The sequence below is a fragment of the Colias eurytheme genome, chromosome 18 (assembly GCF_061535395.1).
Source record: "Colias eurytheme isolate Ceu_HAF_F1 chromosome 18, ilColEury1 Martin Lab GWU primary, whole genome shotgun sequence".
Classification (NCBI taxonomy): domain Eukaryota; kingdom Metazoa; phylum Arthropoda; class Insecta; order Lepidoptera; family Pieridae; genus Colias; species Colias eurytheme.
In genome coordinates, this window is record NC_142997.1 from 2,535,423 (window position 1) to 2,555,741 (window position 20,319).

The 20,319-nt window shown below is 32.8% G+C and overlaps 1 protein-coding gene across 4 annotated transcripts in view; it reads left to right on the forward strand.

Annotated features, from left to right (window-relative positions):
* The window catches only part of spas (spastin), a 39,323-nt gene that overhangs the window by 6,753 nt on the left and 12,251 nt on the right, over nt 1-20,319 (forward strand). For 3 of the 4 annotated variants that reach the window (XR_016457732.1, XM_090112411.1, XM_090112413.1), the window contains 4 exons: nt 16,889-17,079; nt 17,778-17,981; nt 18,720-18,834; nt 19,889-20,031. Coding sequence is in view for 3 of the 4 variants with exons in the window: in XM_090112411.1 (XP_089968537.1) it covers nt 16,889-17,079; nt 17,778-17,981; nt 18,720-18,834; nt 19,889-20,031 (653 nt within the window). In the remaining variant the exon portion in view is untranslated. The remainder of the gene's footprint in view (nt 1-16,888; nt 17,080-17,777; nt 17,982-18,719; nt 18,835-19,888; nt 20,032-20,319) is intronic. The other variant, XM_090112412.1, reaches the window with a different exon arrangement.

Genomic DNA, 20,319 nt, shown 5'->3' on the forward strand with positions numbered 1-20,319 from the left:
ACCCTCATAGAAGGCCGGTGTCCCAGCAATTGGAACATATACCTATGGGCTGATGATGAAGATGATACTCAGTAGAAACTTTCTACTTTGAAAACGGTTATAAAAAATAGCTCGTAATACCTAGTTGGTAACACTGCTGGAATTTTGCTCATGTCCATAAAGTATGAAATGGGTCGAAGTCGAACAAGTTAGATGTTGCAGTTACGGATGCTGCTAACTAACCTTAAAACCTTATTTGAGAACTTGGTATCATTGAAGAATAAAGAAAAAAGAAGCGCAAAAGGGTTGCGCGGAATAATATATCGAACTAAAATCTAAGCTGGTAATTGCGGACTTTAGTTCGACTTTCACGTTTTTGTTGCTGTCCAAAGCCAGCCTATTCATTTAAAAATTTATTTAGCTAAAACAATTTAGTTTCCTACTTCACTGATACACATATTAATAGACTGTGTGTAATACGCGAAACACATAATAAAAATCACGGCTACAGCCTGCAAAGCCTATGTATACATTATATTATTTCCCTATAATAGTTTGTCAAGACCAGTTCAATCGTGGCAGCAATAAATTTTAATTTTAATTAGAACCGTTTAAAGTAAGATAAATCGATTTGTACTTCAAGATGGATTGTTAACACAATAGATACAGAATCCAGTCGTGATGTTTTGATCGTGATGCGAATAAAAATAGACAAAGCCGCGGAAATGTCATGCTTATTTATAATTAAAACGATGCCGGTGTTCCACTTACAGCATGCTACGGAGACAACTAGGCTTGGAATTTAATCCCTGTCCACAAACTAACAAACAAAAATGTGTCATAAAAATAAAAAAATCTTGGGAAACAGGTCAACATAGGTATAATTTGTGAATTGCCAGTTCACTTGATTGATGATTTGTTTTTTCTAAAATACAATTTTATTTAAAATAAACCAGTTCATAATGTTAAATAAGGCTTCTTAAGAATTTAGTTTATCAACGTAAAGCTCGTGGAAGACTTCAGTCTAATACCTATATTTACATGGAAAAGTAGCTTGTTCCATGTTAAATCACAAAAAAATTTATACCAATATTACTTATACTTTTTTCCGACCCTCTAACGAGTCACGGCTCTAACTATCCCTATGCAAATAACGTCAAGTGTTGCATCATTACGTCTTGAACGACGGACAAACAAACAAACCGTATTTATTATATGCGCTATGAATATTTGTTTTCAGTCACGTGAGATAAATAAATAAAATAAATAAATAAATAAACGTTTATTGTCAACATAACACAAATACACCAGAGCATGAGATTTTACACAATATAGGCATTTAGCAACACACGTATAATACAAACATTAAATTATTTATCATCAATAAGTAATTATTATCATCAAAAAAAAAAAATGTATTCATACTATAATGTGGGAAGGTACTGGGCATTTTCACGTTGACAAAAGGGACCAACTCAGTATTCGGCACGAATGATAGTAAAACCATTCGTGCCACTGATTTTCAGTGGCCCCTAATGACACTTGGAGTTGACAATTACGAAATACAAAAAAAAAAAAAAAATAAGAATAAAAATAAACGAGATTGAAACAACAGCAAAATTAAACTAATAAAACACGTCACTAACTCACTAACAATACTTACAATTAAACGGGTATCAGAAATGAGAGAAAAAAAAAAAATACAATTAAAACAACCAAAGAAAAGTAAAAAAGGTCTAAAAACAAACAAAAACTTTTTAAAGCGTACAAAAAAAAAATAAATAAAAATAACAATAAAAAAACAGTAACATATTAAAATAAACTAACGGAAACTAATATTTTATGAAAATCAAACACAGGAATCTATATGAAAAAGGAACTAAGGAATTACTTTCAGTGCCACCAAGGCCTTCAAGAAGCTGAGATCAATAAGTAATTACGATATTTTATACGGAAGTTTTCTTTATTGCGCAATTGGCGCAGTGGTGGTGGAAGATTATTCCAACACATGGTGGCACAGTAGCGGAAACTACCCCTGAACGCTGCGGAGTGGTGTCTAGGAATGGCTAGTTTTTGGAATGCAGATCTAGTTTCATAGTTTTGGGCACTGCGCTCACCCATCCAAGCAAGTTTAGTATATAGATAAAGTGGAACTTTGGCTTGCATTATTCCGAAAAGAAGTGTGGCAAAATGTAAACGCCTACGCGCCTCCATGTTTAAAAGTTTGGCACTCTTAATGTATGGACTGACAGATGCTGAAAAGGCATGATTACCTTGAACTTTTGTTTGTTAAATGCACGTTTCGTTCAAAAACTAAACGTTTTCGTAAATTTTGATTTCAATGTCTGATATCACATCTCTATCAAATGCACGGGTTAAATTATGTGCTATAACCTATATAGTATAACTGTTTGATTTATTAATAGAAGAAAAAAAAGGATACATTTATACATCATATAAAAATCGACCGTATCAAAAGGACCGGATTTCTCTACAAAGAATTGTGTTTTACATAGTTTTTTTCCTTCTCTCTATTTCTTGTCGAACATTTTCGTACCGGGAGTATGTAATAGTCTGTACGTTATTGATGCACGTTTTCCGGCAAATCTGCTAATCAAAGGTAATTGTTTCGCAAGGTAATCAAGCGTTCAGTGATTTTCTGAAATAAAACACAGCCAAGAAATAAAGACCCAGTATGTTTTGGGCTTTTTCATTGTAACTGCCCTTTCGTTTTCGATTACTTTACTTCTCATAAGAAAATTACTGATATTATTCGTGACTGCATTTCACTAATTTCGTTTCTTTCTATTAGGCTAATAAAGCACTCGGGAAAATTATGTTTTTGTATGCCATCAAATGAAATAATAACTTCATTATTATAAGTATATCAATCTATTTTCTGGTTTATAATACCTGTCTCCATTTTCATATAGCAAGCATGTATGTATGATGTAGCATAATTCATGTAGCTTTACGTGGTAACGGATTTCTATAAAAATTTGCAACTTATATATTATGATTTCATCCCAATCCTAGTGTTTGATTGTATCCTAGTGTTATCCCCATATTTATTGGGCAAAACATGTCAGTCACATATCATTGGCTTAAAATGTTTCTATTCATATACAGAATTCTCAATCTCCACAAATCTAGATTAAATGTATTCTCTATATTACTCATCTGCAATCCGCTACAATGGCGCTATCCAAACTCGCACAAACATAAATAAATAAAGACAAATAGAGCTCGTCATGAAAAATATATGCTCGTACAAAATGTATACATTCAGTAAAAAAATTAATAAATGCTGAGTTGCATTTTGCGGTCATTGTAGCGATCACAAAAATAGTTATTATAATTTTTAATATGGTAATATTATAATGCCATGGATGAGAAAATAAAATCTACAGTGACTATACATTTCATCATCACGCTGGTTGTTATCTATTTTCTGTACTGATTTTAAAAATGTAATTAAGTAGGTACTGTCCGCACAACATTTCTTTTTCCTTTCTGCTTCTTCATCGATAATTGATATTTATTCTCCCTAAAAAATTCTTAATCAGTAATCACAATATACTCTTCCATAGTTCGTTAGTTAGTTTACTAGTTCTTCCACGAGAGTAAAATAGCCTTTGGGAAATCACATTTTATGCTGGAATGAATTGTGCGTATCTTCAGTCTTTTAAGAGCAACATTTATGTCTCGATGTAAAGTTTAGATCTATAGTGTTGTAAAATGCGTACAACATCTTTAGAAAAAGAATATAACCAGTCGATTAAATACTGTTACCCCGTCATACAGCTTATTTACCAGACCAAGGGACGCTTACCGGTCTCGGAGACCCTGTTCGAAATTCGTGGTATTAGAAAAAAACGTGGTTCATCGAGATTCATGTGAACTCGTTTTATACAATCGAGACGGTGTTTTGCGTGGATTGTAGCAGTCTCGTCGTAGCCATGAATGGATATACATGGGCGATATACCTATACTCAGGTATATCCGTATATCGCCCATGTATATCCCTAGTTGATCCTGAAGAACATATTTTCATCACCTTTTAGAGTGTATTATGTATTTTGATTCATATAATAATGTTTTCACATTTATTATAAAACGCAAGTCATATACCTATGCTGCTCCAAGAGCTAAAGATACATTACATGTAGCTTTTTGGAGCGCCATATCTTTATCGCACTGGCTTTTGCAATGTGTTGTTTTGTTTGTAAATTGTAAGCTCCGGTCACACAATGTTCTACATTTGCAACGCGACAACAAAAAGGTCAGGTTGATAATGTACAGTTAAACTGCGATTGTCGTGGACAATTTATTTTGTATCATATACTCGTAATACTCCATTGAAATGTTACATTTTTTAGGCCTAACCTTGCAGTTTTTAGAGGACGCAATTTTATGTTTTTGGTGTGTAGGGGGGGTCAGTGAGTAGCTAAAACCAAGTTTGTGGGGTTGCCACCCTTGTCCCACGGCCGCCATCTTGAAAATAGCGGTTGAAATGGTTTTTACGATATATCTCTTAAACTATTTATCTGATAAAAAAAATTGTTAGCATTATTTGTTGCAAATTAAATTTTCTACAACTTTTGTCCAGTAACTTTTTGTCGTAGAACTATAAATAAAAAAGTTATAAGCGAAAACGTTCAGAAATTAGAGCTTTTTATATTTTTCAATAAAACTTTTTTTTATCATTTTACGAAGAAATGATATCAGACCATTTTTGTAGATTGTTTTTCGGGGAACAACTTTTATATACAACATTTTTTCATTACGTCAATAGCTAAGGTTTTACAGCGCTCTGAAGTGAGTACTATTTTTCAGTAGATACTCCTAACTATACATATAATGGCTATTGGCTCTTTTCTCAGACTCCAGAACAATGGAAGCACACTGCAGAACATTTCAGCCCTGCTTTTCGACGTAAAAAAAACGCTCTTCCAGACTTCAAGTCAGTTCAGTCAATAATTAATTATTAATAATATTGCAAAATTAATTATTAATTATTAAAAATATTAAAAACAATTACTGATGATAAATTATTATTAGTACACACATAATATATTATGTATACTGTATAGTTGAGAGTACTGAAAAATAGTACTCACTTCGGAGCGCTGTAAAATCTTAGCTATTTACTTAATGAAAAAATGTTGTATATAAAAGTTGTTCCTCAAAAAACAATCTACAATAATGGTCTGATATAATTTCTTCGTAAAATGATAAAAAAAAAGTTTTATTGAAAAATATAAATATCTCTAATTTCTGAACATTTTCGCTTATAACTTTTTTATTTATAGTTCTACGACAAAAAGTTACTGGACCAAAGTTGTAGAGAATTTAATTTGCAACAAACAATGTTAACAATTTTTTTTATCAAATAAATAGTTAAAGAGATATATCGTAAAAACCATATCAACCGCAATTTTCAAGATGGCGGCCGTGGGACAAGGGTGGCGACCCCACAAACTTGGTGATAGCTTCACACTGAACCCCCCTACACATCAAAAAAATAAAATTGCGTCCTCTAAAAAATGCAACCCCAAATGTAACTTTTCAATGGAATATAACAGGAAAAAAACGTCTCATTGAACATGTAAAAGAAATCAGAAATTTTAGTCCGTTTTCTTATGGGCATGCTTGTATGGAAAGGTATACATTTTTGAGTAAAGCAATGAAATTTGGTTCGAATGTTGTACTCGTCCACCTAAGCCAAAATCGCCTGGTAGCCAGTGTCTACTCCCCGGCAGAAGGGAGGGAGGGGGGGTTATAGAACAGAGCGCCCGGCGCTCGGAAAAAAAATTCTAGCGGATTCATTTGGCCCTTTGAGTCGAGTTTGGTGTTGTTATCAGGTAACTAGATGATGCCCGATTCATTCCCCATACCAGTTTTTTAGGGTTCCGTAGCAAAATATGTCACAATCTTTAAAATAATAAACTTTTGGCAGTGGCAAAATCCAAACAAACCAGTATATTTTTATATTTTTGTATGAAACTTGGATTATAAAAAAATACTGTCTGAAAGGCCATTTCATGCAGATTATAAAAACATTAACATGTTACATATATCTTACCATTTTCAATGTGAAATAAATTATAGAAAGTACAGGAACGTTCGTCAGCGCAGCGTAGGGGACGGCTAATAGACCCGAAAAATAAGCAATAACATAAAACAAAAACCAGTCAAGTGCGAGTCTGACTCGCACATCGAGTGTTTCGTACTTATTTGTCCTATACCATGTTATCTTGTCTGGTAGGACCTGGTTAACTGACACACACACACTTTCTTCTTTATAATATTAGTGTGATTTTTAATCATCTTTAAATTATAAATGAAGTCAGGTAACATTGTTAAAAATAAAGATATATAATAATAGAACGTTTTTGTATTAATAATAATGACAACCACCACCACAATTACATAATTCGGTACATTTGAGCTGGCGTATAAAACACTTCAATCTGGAATTGCAAGATTTCACGCACCGATATCTTATCAATTCAAAGCTTCTCTTTTCTTTTTATTTCAGATGGGCAAGGAATATTTTGATTTTTTTAGGTCCCTAAATACATATATACAGCCTGTAAAACTGCCCTTAAGGTGTGTTGTTTAAGGGCAGCTTCTGTGGGAGGCAAATTTTCGATTTGCCTGTCCGTTTTTGTTAAAAATTTGTTTGCGACCCTCATTTACTGTCACAGCGGGGTACAATGTGAAAAACAAACATGTACTTATAATAATTATAAAAAAAATATAAGTTCTGGATAAGAGTACCCTTAAAATATCGTGACCGTCCTTACCTATCATGCATTGTAATAACAAACTTTTCAATTTCACTGTCTGCATTTCGGTACATTTGAGCTGGCGTATAAAACACTTCAATCTGGAATTGCAAGATTTCACGCAACGACATCTTATCAATTCAAAGCTTCTCTTTTCTTTTTATTTCAGATGGGCAAGGAATATTTTGATTTTTTTAGGTCCCTAAATACATATATACAGCCTGTAAAACTGCCCTTAAGGTGTGTTGTTTAAGGGCAGCTTCTGTGGGAGGCAAATTTTCGATTTGCCTGTCCGTTTTTGTTAAAAATTTGTTTGCGACCCTCATTTACTGTCACAGCGGGGTACATGTTTGTTTTTCACATTACAAATGTGAAAAACAAACATGTACTTATAATAATTATAAAAAAAATATAAGTTCTGGATAAGAGTACCCTTAAAATATCGTGACCGTCCTTACCTATCATGCATTGTAATCACAAACTTTTCAATTTCACTGTCTGCATATTTGCCACTGTAAAGTGCTTCAAATCCTCGTGTGACATTCGGATATGCCTTCCATACCTCAAATGCAGGTGTACCTATAGTTCTTTTAGACCTAGCTTGGAATACATGATATTCTGTACTAGCCATATCTGTCGACTGTTCTTAACATTATTTTGGCTACTACTACTATATCGTGTGTTCCAAAGCTAGAAGGTCTAAAAGAACTATAGGTACACCTGCATTTAAGGTATAGAAGGCATATCCGAATGTCACACGAGGATTTGAAGCACTTTACAGTGGCAAATATGCAGACACTGAAATTGAAAAGTTTGTGATTACAATGCATGATAGGTAAGGACGGTCACGGTATTTTAAGGATACTCTTATCCAGAACTTATATTTTTTTTATAATTATTATAAGTACATGTTTGTTTTTCACATTGTACCCCGCTGTGACAGTAAATGAGGGTCGCAAACAAATTTTTAACAAAAACGGACAGGCAAATCGAAAATTTGCCTCCCACAGAAGCTGCCCTTAAACAACACACCTTAAGGGCAGTTTTACAGGCTGTATATATGTATTTAGGGACCTAAAAAAATCAAAATATTCCTTGCCCATCTGAAATAAAAAGAAAAGAGAAGCTTTGAATTGATAAGATATCGGTGCGTGAAATCTTGCAATTCCAGATTGAAGTGTTTTATACGCCAGCTCAAATGTACCGAATTATGTAATTGTGGTGGTGGTTGTCATTATTATTAATACAAAAACGTTCTATTATTGTATATCTTTATTTTTAACAATGTTACCTGACTTCATTTATAATTTAAAGATGATTAAAAATCACACTAATATTATAAAGACGAAAGTGTGTGTGGGTCAGTTAACCAGGTCCTACCAGACAAGATAACATGGTATAGGACAAATAAGTACGAAACACTCGATATGCGAGTCAGACTCGCACTTGACTGGTTTTTGTTTTATGTTATTGCTTATTTTTCGGGTCTATTAGCCGTCCCCTACGCTGCGCTGACGAACGTTCCTGTACTTTCTATAATTTATTTCACATTGAAAATGGTAAGATATATGTTACATGTTAATGTTTTTATAATCTGCATGAAATGGCCTTTCAGACAGTATTTTTTTATAAACCAAGTTTCATACAAAAATATAAAAATATACTGGTTTGTTTGGATTTTGCCACTGCCAAAAGTTTATTATTTTAAAGATTGTGACATATTTTGCTACGGAACCCTAAAAAACTGGTATGGGGAATGAATTGGGCATCATCTAGTTACCTGATAACGACACCAAACTCGACTCAAAGGGCCAAATGAATCCGCCAGAATTTTTTTTCCGAGCGCCGGGCGCTCTGTTCTATAACCCCCCCTCCCTCCCTTCTGCCGGGGAGTAGACACTGGCTACCAGGCGATTTGGGCTTAGGTGGACGAGTACAACATTCGTACCAAATGGCATTGCTTTACTCAAAAATGTATACCTTTTCCCATAAGAAAACGGACTATTTGATGTTGGCGGTAACAACAATTTCGCCAACGTTTTACGGGCAACCTTAATTATTTATTTAAGGGTAGCCAACAATTATATGCCAAATAAATATTTGTCAAAATCAGACAATACCTTTTGTAGAGGAGTAAAGCTTATCTACGATATAAAATAGAAATGCAGATATTAATAACTGTTATATGCATTGGTAGTTCCATTCCACATCAATTGTATAGAAACTGTTATTTTCACATTAGAAACGAACGATTTATCTGTAGAGATTCTGAAACATCTTAAAATATTAACCCAGTTTCGGTTAAATTCATCAAAAGCTTCATGAAAATTCTAATTCTCTGAAACGTTACGTAATATGCTTGAATTGATGAAGTGGAATATTTAACGTCTAACACGAAATGCAAATTAAATTGATCGAATAGGTATTCTTGTTTGAGGTCAGCTGCTCCCAGACATCGCCAAATATATAGTTTTATCGATTTTACACCAGATACAGTGAACACCAAGGACGAGTGCAATGAGTGCGACGTTTTAAAAGGATTCTGTTAACGGTCTAGATTTTAAAAGCATGAGTTATGTTTTTTGGTGTGCAGTTTTATAGAAAAAGTAAAGTATAAAGATATTTATTTCCCTGCACTGAAAGCTTCGTAGTAACTATACAATTATATATTGTACAGTATGATTTACTATTTAGCCTTTACAGCAATAATAAAAGTAAGTGTAGCTTTTTCCATCCAAAAAACATTGCAACATGACAACGGTAGTCAAATACTCGGAGGAACTAAAGCATTCCAAAAATTAGTCTTTGTATCTTCCTAAGAGGCTTTCTTTGTTAAGTTTCGCGCGACCAAAACCGATCCGTAAAAGTTCAAGTCATAGTAATACAAGTAAAAAAATATAATTTGGGCTATTTTGCACTTTAAAGAGAGCTCACTACCTTGTTACTTTCAATGTCCCAGAAGTGGGTCACATCGTGCCAATGTAAAAAGCTTTCGTTACGCAAAAAGTATACCGTATTTATTTTTTAGGCTTTAAGGCTTCATACAGCCTCTTCCAAGTTGTTTCAACATTGAGATATCAAGCGACAAATAGCCAATTCTCTACTCCTTCATATTTCATCTTCATTCTTCAGTTTTATTTGTCTTTCTTTCAATTGATACATTAGAAAAATAAATGTTTTTTCCTTATACATTTGCTCATATGCTGTTCGTCTATTGTTCTAGTGCGACGACCTTCGATGTCAGCAATTTGCTAAGTAGCTACAAGCTAGGATAAGTCGAGCTTTATCTCATTGTTTACGTTTAAAAACGCTTTAATGAAAACGAGACTCAGAAGTTTTAATTTAATGCGTTCTTTTGTTTGTATCATGCTGTTTTACTGTTATATTGTTATGTCTTTTTTTCTCTCGTATTATGATATTTTTCTAGAAAATGATGGAATGGAATTGGATAAAATATTGTGGGAATTAAATACTACATTTATATACCTACTGGTAGGTACGGTATCTTTATTTAAAAAAAATCTGTTTATACTTTTTCTAGTAGGTAGGTACTTTTTTTTTATTAGGTTTTGGCAATTAAGCACACTTAAAACATGTCTAGATTGATTTGTGCTTTCTATTTTGGATAGTATTAAAGCTAAATGACATGAGGACAAAATTTAATATTTAAATTAGGTTTCATTTTATATTTGTGAAAAAATATTACAATACAGACAGGTTCAATAAACTTTGGAATAGAAAAGTCAGTCTAACTGAATAACATAAAGGTCACCGCCTTTAAACAAATGAAAAATTTATTATTACTACGAATACTAATTCTCTACTTTGAATTACTTTTCTTTGTTTTTAAATAAGATAAATTAAAATCAGTTTAAATATAGTATAAACGATCATCAATATCTACTCTTTAGGCATTTATATAATACATTTTTAATAATATACAAAACTTTTACTATGTTCCTAGAAATCGTTATCTATATATAGATTTATTACTTTTTCCAATTCAACTTTTACACAAGCGTCGATTCGAAATTTTTTCTCACAGACTTTTAAGTCGGAACCTAACTTGTTTTATATTTTAATTGCAACTAGCTTGCATTTATTAGACGCTAGCGAAATGAGAAAGGAGTTGTGTTTTAATTAAAACAAAGAGCAATAATTTATGACTGTCTCTTAAAGTATGTTTAATTTATACAAAAAAGTCCAGACATATTTATTTGACTATAGAAATATTTATTTAACACATAGAAATTGTAAAAGAGTAAAATTTAATAGGGGACCTTATCACTCAATAGGGTGTCTATACTTTATGTAAATTTAATTAATTTTTCATCATTCGTTTTCATTTTTAAGTCTGAAATGTTGTGCTTTTGCTATCCTTAAATATTCATACAAAAGTCTGACAAAAAATCTTAGCCTTCGTAAGAATATTTCACCAGCGTAAGCTGATTTATAGTTCAAAGAACTGCGTTTATTAAAAGTCAAAAGTAATACATATCTTGATATTAACGCGAATATGGTATTATCACCTTGACCTAAACCTGGTCATATTTCGTCATATGCAAATTTCAATTCTGTACTGTTGTTACGCTGTAGGCAGATGTTGGTTGAACTCATAATCACTTCTATATTGACAGTATTACTTGATGCAATGATGAAATCAATTTGTTTACCGCAATATGGCTTTCTAATATCTCTAATTTCATTCAATTTCAAGATATGATTATGTGAAGATTGACTTCATGTCCTCTTGTAAAGTAATCAGTTGTTATTATTTGTCCTCAAGCTCAGACTATTTCGCTTTGAGCTTAAAAATATGTAGGTACTATTAGGTAGGTAGGTAACTCACCAAATTATGTGCCCTATTGCAGATGATTTTCGAAATCTTAAAATAAAAGCGAATGTAAAATTGAGTAGGTACCTAATCATCTTAATAAATATATTTTACTTTATAAAATAATAAGTCATTTATTGAAATCTTAAGAAAAACGTTATTACTTATTACTATTAGGTATGTATTCTTAGCTTGTTTTTGTCAACTTTGTAATAATTAAAGAAAACGTGATTAAAATATCCTTGTCTTGAAGGATTTCTGGCCGTTTATCTTTATGCCAAGTAAAGAAAATAAACCTTTGTACTTGGATTTAAGTATTATTTATTTATATTATCATGAGGCAAATTTATTATAAAATTTTAAATATAAATTCATACTTACTGAGATTTTTTATTTAACGAAAACATAAAATTAGTAGTAATTACTATTGAAAAAAATATATCTATAAAATTCGTCTCGGTTCGTAAATTTTACGACCGTCTGTGACTTTGAACTGCGATTCATATATTAATTTATCCCGTACTATGTATAATATTTTAAAACGTCAGCAGATTTAAGTGTATTGTCTATATTATCAATTTTCACACAGTAAAAACTAAAAATGTACTAAAATGAAAACCATATTAGCTGTAGATAAGTTTGTCGCGCTATACCTAAATTATAACTCCATTTCTTCATCTATGTCTCTAAACATTAAAGCAATCGTTAATATATTGAATAAGTACCTATACTTAACATACGTAAGTACTACTCATAAGTTCATAACAACATATTCAGAAACACATACAAAAGTTAGCGTACCTAGCTTTCAACGTTACATAAGCCGTCCAATAACTTCGCAAAAAGGCATCTCAAAAAGCCCGGTGTCGAGATTTGTTCCCGCGGCCTCGTTCGGATAGAGTACACTTACAGCCGCTGTGAAAGCCTCGTTTTGATATTTCTCCCCTTTGTAAACTTCAACGTGAAGTTCTTTAATGTCTTGTTTACAATTTTTTTTTTTTCATATTTATCCAGCGATGAGAATTGTGCGACAAACTGCGGTACTCATTACGGTATCAAATAAGTATGCCATTTATGCTTTTTCAATTACACTATTGCACGCCTCATAAGCGAAGCGTTGAGGTGGGTACTACTGTCACTTCGCGCAAAACATCTGATTTTTCAAACTTAAAATGTCTTTATGTATCATACATTGCACTTGTAAGATAATACATACACACACATATTAAGAAAAAACACTATTTTTAACGTTCATGATATTTTTGATGTCATTTTTGTTATTTAAACTAGTTAAAAAACAGTTTAAAAAAGTTCTGTCTTGGACGTCCGTGTGTCTGTATGTGCGGATCCTTTTTCTTGTTAACACGATAGCGACCGAAATACTTTACTAATCGAGTCTTTTTTTTTCTCTTACGCTTGAGTATGCTCAGGAATAGAACCCTTTCATTTTTCAGGGTCTGATTCGATGTGGTTTAATTGTTATTAAATAAACAAAAATAATAATTAATAAATATTTATTAAATATGAGGCGTGCACTTTTGGATTTTCCAAATTATTTTTCTTTATCTCCGATGATACTGTGACTGGCACCGTGAATTGCATTCAAATATCTATTGATACTTGATAGTGACAAAACTAATTTTACGCAACATTTTGCGTGAAATTGCCTCTTCAAAATATACCATAAGCCCATTTTTATCTCTTATTTTTTATATAATTCTTAAGTAACTATTTAAATTTTGATTTTTTTACACATCCGTGAATATACGTGTGTTACATAGATATTATTTATTAAAGTACCGCGTCTGGCATACTTAAGAGTAGCCTGAAGCGGTCTCTTTTGTCCCTTTATATTGAAAAGAATATCCTTCCGCCAGCGTATGCTTTTCCATACAATGGAAGTTTTCAATTATTTTGGATTAAAAACCTGGTGTATTGTTCCTTTAAAGTTACTACGTACACGTTAAAATTTGTTGCCGAGTTGTATGGAAATTCGATCTGATAAACTTCATGGTGAAATTTTAAAAGCGTTTTCATAAACAATAATTTTATATTTAGTATAAAATCTGAGTAAGTTGTATGGATTGACTACTGAAAAATTTATGAATGATTTTAATTTCAATATGGAAGGATCTAAATGGAATAGACAAAACTAAATTATCTTCAATTTTGTTACTTTTTTCCTTGCAGTTATTTAAAAAACAAACATCCATGTTATGATCAATACACAAATGAATACCGAGACGATGCATATCGATACAGAAATTTTTAATACAAAAAAACTGCAAAAATACATATAAATATTATAATATTTTCACATGTATGTTTTTTAACATTCGGGCCACTATCACAATCTTCAAAACAAACACGATAAGTCTCAGCATTTGCATCGTATTCTCCAATAGATAAAATGCAATAAGTATGTCAACAAATTGACGCCCCAGTTCTGTAATCGGCTAAAGAAACAGGTTTTTGTGTGACGAATGATTGTGCACAGATAAAACACCTACGACGTGTAGGTGTTATTATTGGCTTTGATTTTTATGACTTATAATAAAGACTAATTGAACTTCAAAGAAATCCTTATGTTGCAAAATAACTCCTCTTCCGAAATGGTCTATTTGAGCAGAAAAATAAGTCCATTTTTGGGTTGCTTTCTGAAAATTTTCCCCTTACAAATGCCTCGTATATAACTTTTAATTTATATGTAAAGGACAGCTTTCTGTCATGTCCATTCAAGGAATATTACCAATAAATAACACATTATATTTCAAAGGTCAAGATAATTTCATTCCTTAAACATGATCCTTGTACCTTAAAAACAATTGGCCATAATGAGCAGTGCCTTAGTGCAGGGCGTATATAGCAAGATGCTCTATTGCAGGTGTATTAAACACACATGGCATGACATTTTGCCAACCTGCCGATCATTTATTCTGAATTAAATTAGTCACCTGTCCACAAGAAGTATCCTCCTCCATTGAAGAGAGGAAATAATCTGGTAGCTCAAAACATAGTGGCATTAATTCAACAAAAGGTTTGCACTTAACTTAATTATAAACAAGTTGGTGGTGAACTTTTAATCAAATCAAATGTATAATGTGTAATCAAGTGAATAAAATCAAAATGCCGACAAAAATATCAACACTTTTATGGTATGGATGATCACGGATAGCGGCCATTATTTAACATCGAGTGAACCGCATGAGCATGCGGTTTGCTTGCTCTGCCATAAAAATACTCTTCTATTGTTTGCACCTGAATAAAATACAAAAGATTCCATCAAAAGCTCATTCATTCATACGACTGTTATTTTATGATTAAACCGACTTTTAAAGCTTTTTGTAAATTGATTAGTTTAAAATTTTGTAAGTTCAAAAGTGCCATCCCCAAATCGAATCACTGATAAGAATTGATCGGTACACAATACAGCAATAATCCTAGGTATTGCAACTACATAGGAATAGCTACATAGTATATAAATAGTAGCTATGTGAAATAAACACCATCTGTGTATTGACCTTCCAAAATAAACCGATCTCCGTAAATAACCCTTTTGCACGCCTCATAAGCGAAGCGTTGAGGTGGGTACTACTGTCACTTCGCGCAAAACATCTGATTTTTCAAACTTAAAATGTCTTTATGTATCATACATTGCACTTGTAAGATAATAAATACACACACATATTAAGAAAAAACACTATTTTTAACGTTCATGATATTTTTGATGTCATTTTTGTTATTTAAACTAGTTAAAAAACAGTTTAAAAAAGTTCTGTCTTGGACGTCCGTGTGTCTGTATGTGCGGATCCTTTTTCTTGTTAACACGATAGCGACCGAAATACTTTACTAATCGAGTCTTTTTTTTTTCTCTTACGCTTGAGTATGCTCAGGAATAGAACCCTTTCATTTTTCAGGGTCTGATTCGATGTGGTTTAATTGTTATTAAATAAACAAAAATAATAATTAATAAATATTTATTAAAAAAAAAATTATGAGGCGTGCACTTTTGGATTTTCCAAATTATTTGGAACTAAGTTGACTAAGTCATGTTCATGTGGATTCATACTAAAATCAATGCCTTTTATTTGCTCGTTTGATCTTCTTTTCTCGTTCTTTACACGTTAGCGGCAAATAATTCCAGTTACAAATTAGGGCTTTCCCACATTTGTATCGTGTTTACACTCATTATAAGGAAACGCGTGGTTTAATAGCCCTTAATTCCTATTGTTAAATCTATAAACTGAGTTAAGATTATCCATACAATACGACATTTTTAATTATAGACCTACAGCATAATGTAATAAATCGGTGTAAAATGTTACGCTACGTTAACTTTTTAACATTTTTTGGACATCTGGACATAAAATCTAAACATTACTACGTCATCAATTCTAAATTATCTTAATGATGTGTAGACTGTAGACATTATAATAATATTTTGTTGTTATAATAGAACCTCATCCTTGTATACTAATGTATGTTGTAAATATAAAAAGCAAAATCTTGTTTCGTATATATATATAGTCATCCAGTATAGTATGTGTCTCGCTTTTAAGTTAAAAATTATTACTGGTAAGGAGGTAGCCTTACATTTGATATCAAATGCAGTATTCTATATCAATGTTATTGTGTTGTTACAAATGGAAATCATCCAAACCAAACCGCACATTGACAATTTCGATCGAATTGATCGTTGAGGTAGATTGGTAAATTGGTATCATGTAATCACCACACTCCTGTATTATCTATTTTATTGGCTAACATTGTGTATCCATTGAACCTCATCAAACATGGTTGACTTGGGAACGAGCTAAAATTTGCAAGGAAAATATCATGACGCGATCGTTCTTTCTTATTATGGAGTATTGCTAATCGATTTCATTTTAGTCTCAGAGTTATTTTCTACGCGCTCCGTCATAGTCTGAACGCTGTTGACGAAATTTACTCCTTGCTCATCGCCTTAATGGAGCCGGTTGATCAGACAGTAACATATCGAACTGTCACAGATTCGAACATCGACTGTAACAGCTTATTCCATTAAAATAAACTCTAATAAGTACACACTAGAGTATATATCACTTTGGCCGTTGGCGGTGTATGCGTAAGAATCCTTTCCCAAATCAAATGAATTTCACTTTTTATTGAGATCACCGGTCGGGTTCATAGTTAGCTTGCTGTATCATCGTGAAATTTCAAATATTAAACATGCTTTTAACGCACATCACTTAATCCAGTATTGTACTTTGTTGTCTGTATATTAAGGTCCATTTTACCATTTTAGTGGCCGGTCGTAAACTGACGACCGCCAGCAGAAGGACACAGAGCGGTATGGGAGGGCCGTTAATGAAGTCACAGACCCTCCCGCGTTCTATGGGTCGGTCATCTTCACAGCCCAACAGCAGTAATGGGAGTTATAGCCGATATCCAGCTAAGCCAGCATCTACACCACCTGCTGTTAAGCGACAGCTCTCTGTGAGTATAGTTTAAAGTGCAAACTTTTGTTATTTCTGAATCCATAGTCTACAATAGATTTGTTAGTTGGCTTTATTTAAATTATGGGATAGATTATTTCATTATAATTGTAGTTTATTTCCAGTTTTAGAATATATGTAATTTTTAAAGTTTTATGCTCCTAACAATTGAAACTAAATTTAAAATTATTTCTTCAAAATTAAGCTATTCTGATTATTATGTGTATCATAACAATTGGCATGTTACATCATTGGTCATAAATCCATTCCATGTTTTTTTTTATTAACTTATTTCAGTCTTATTTTCAAAGACCCTTCTTCTTTTTAGTAAACTTATTTATGTACTTCTATAGTAATATATTTCTGCTATTCACTGTTATAGATCTAATCCTTTTTCTATAGTCGCAATCGGATCTGTATCTTAAATCTTTCGACAATTTACTAATAGAAGTCTACTATAGCTTAAAGACAAGTTGTTAATATTGCAAATACCTATTCTAACATCTTTGTTCTTTCTTCAATGATAAGAACAAAAGATAATGCTATATGTAGTCCACCATCTATAAAACAAATTGTTAACAAACCAGCTCTAACACTGTTCTTAACTCAAAAGACACACAGAACAGCAAATAATGCAATAATCCCGTTCACACACTAACATCATCATCCATTAACCCACAAACATGCGTTCATAACCAGAGCGCGTATCAGGTCCCAGTAAACGGTTCGCCGGTCCGTCGCGCGGTGAGCGGCGGCTCCCAACGCGGCACGCCCACTAGAAGTAGAACCCCGCAGTCCTCGCTCTCCATACGAGGTGTGGACCCGAAGCTGGTCCAGCTTATACTGGACGAGATCGTGGAAGGCGGCCCGAAGGTCCACTGGGACGATATTGCGGGACAAGAGGTAGGTACAACGTAGAACTATGTAGTTTAGTAGACGTAGCAAACGTAATACAATAGAATCTATGTAATAGGATAATTATATGGTCGTTACATGATAGAATCATTCATGTGCATGCGTGCATGCAAATGTGCATGCTACTAAACTGTGGAATTCCCTGCCAGATTCTATCAAAAATGCTCAAACCCTAAATAGTTTTAAAACTATGGTTAAAGCTTATTTCCTTAGTCTTAGCCGAACATAATATTTATTTATATTATATGTATATTTATTATTAATTACTACCTAAGTATTATGTTGTATGGTATATTGTATTACTCTTCCCCTTTCACTATATATTATTGCACTACCCATTTATTTTATATTTATTCCTCTACTGTACCAAAGGTTGTCTGGAAGAAATCGCTCTAAAGCGATAAGACCGCCATTTGTACTTAGTTTAAGCTATCTTTAAGTGTTTGTGTTTCTTATTTCTTATTCTCTTTAAGTGCAATAAAGGATTGATAAATAAATAAATAAATCATTCATTTAGCTTCTCTACCATTGTTAGTTAACAAAAAGAAGACGAACAACGACGAAATTGCAGTATATATGATCTTAGAAGTCTTCAAGTTAATATGGTTCTTTTGTTACAGTTTCTGTTATATTTTGGAATATTTTCTAGCAAATTAGATGTTAGATATCATTTAGTTATGTAGCTAATTTAAGTTTTTTTCTACGGGTTTTTTCGTTTTGTCACAGGCAGCAAAGCAAGCGTTGCAAGAGATGGTGGTATTGCCATCTTTGAGGCCGGAATTATTCACTGGACTGCGATCACCCGCTAAAGGGTTATTGTTATTTGGACCTCCAGGAAATGGTAAATATACTTCAGCTGAACGATCTTTTACATACATATTAGAAGTGTAAAAACAAACTATACCCGGCGCGGCCTAAGATGATCTCTATGACACTGACAGTTATTCTCAAGAGACAAACTTGTAATGGCGTCACCATTAAATTAGAAACGTATTGGAGGCGTCTAAAAATGGCATTTATTAATTTTTACGTAGCTATTACAATGATATTCCGTTGGAATTATAACAATTCTTAACATTTACGAGAAATTATATCAATCTGACTTTACGTTTACGTCCTTCAAAACTTACATCGTTGGCATTTATCGACTAGTGCGGAAAGTATCGATAAACAAATTTCGATAATGGAAACGAGTTCACATTTTTTCCATGCTTAAGCTATAGTTCATTCTCTATTGAATGGAACAGAAGATCGCAGCATAATTAATTAATTAATTACCGTTCGCGTTAATTTACTTACCTATGATAATATAAGTTTTTTAGAAAAATTGAATGGGGGATTCCATTTTTATGATAAAATAATATACACTGTGTTAAACGGGTTAAAGATTACGAGAAAATGATAAGGTGCATTTTTATGTTTTGGAAAACTTTCGTTTTACTTACCGTTTATTTTACATAATAGACGTTAAAAATTCATTTTATAATATTTGTAAAAACATGTTTACCGACGTGGCTGAATGCAAACCACGCCTTAGCCTATAAAATAGTAAAGTATCGACACGATCCATCATACGAGCAATCACTAAGACGAACTGTCATAGGGATCATCTTAGGCCGCGCCGGGTATAAGATAGTAATTTAATATATTGTTAGAAACTCGTTTGTAGTAGTGTCTTAGAGTTTCATCTATAGCCAACTTTTTTTTTCAATAAACTAGTATATTATGTAGAATTCCGATCTCTGGAAAAACTCTTTTGTAAGCATTACATTTGTTCACATTCTTCCCTACTACAGATGCTACCCTAATATCCAAGTTCCAATGCCATGATTGCAACTTTAGGGTAGCACCTGTTGTATGATAATGAGCTTGAAAAAATGTGTCCAAATTTTTAGGTAAGACGTTATTAGCTCGATGCGTAGCGGCGGAATGTTCGGCGACGTTCTTCTCCGTTTCGGCCGCGACTCTCACCAGCAAGTACGTTGGTGACGGAGAGAAGATGGTTCGAGCTCTCTTTCAAGTAGCGAGAGAGTTGCAGGTAAGGTTTAGGAGAGATTTTATATTTGTGTTTTGTGACTATGCCTTTTATTTGGCTGTGTATTTTTTGCGACAGTGCCTATTATGTGAGCGTGTTTTTTATGTGAATGTGCCTTGTATGTAACTGAAATTGATGTTGATTGCAATATGGTATATAATTCCCTAACAGTGAAATATTTCTCACTGTAATTTATTGAATCTTGCTCTTGTAGCTTCTTTTTCAATAATAATAATGCAACTTTATAACAACTATTATTTCCTCTTAGATAGGTAATCTAATTGATCCCAT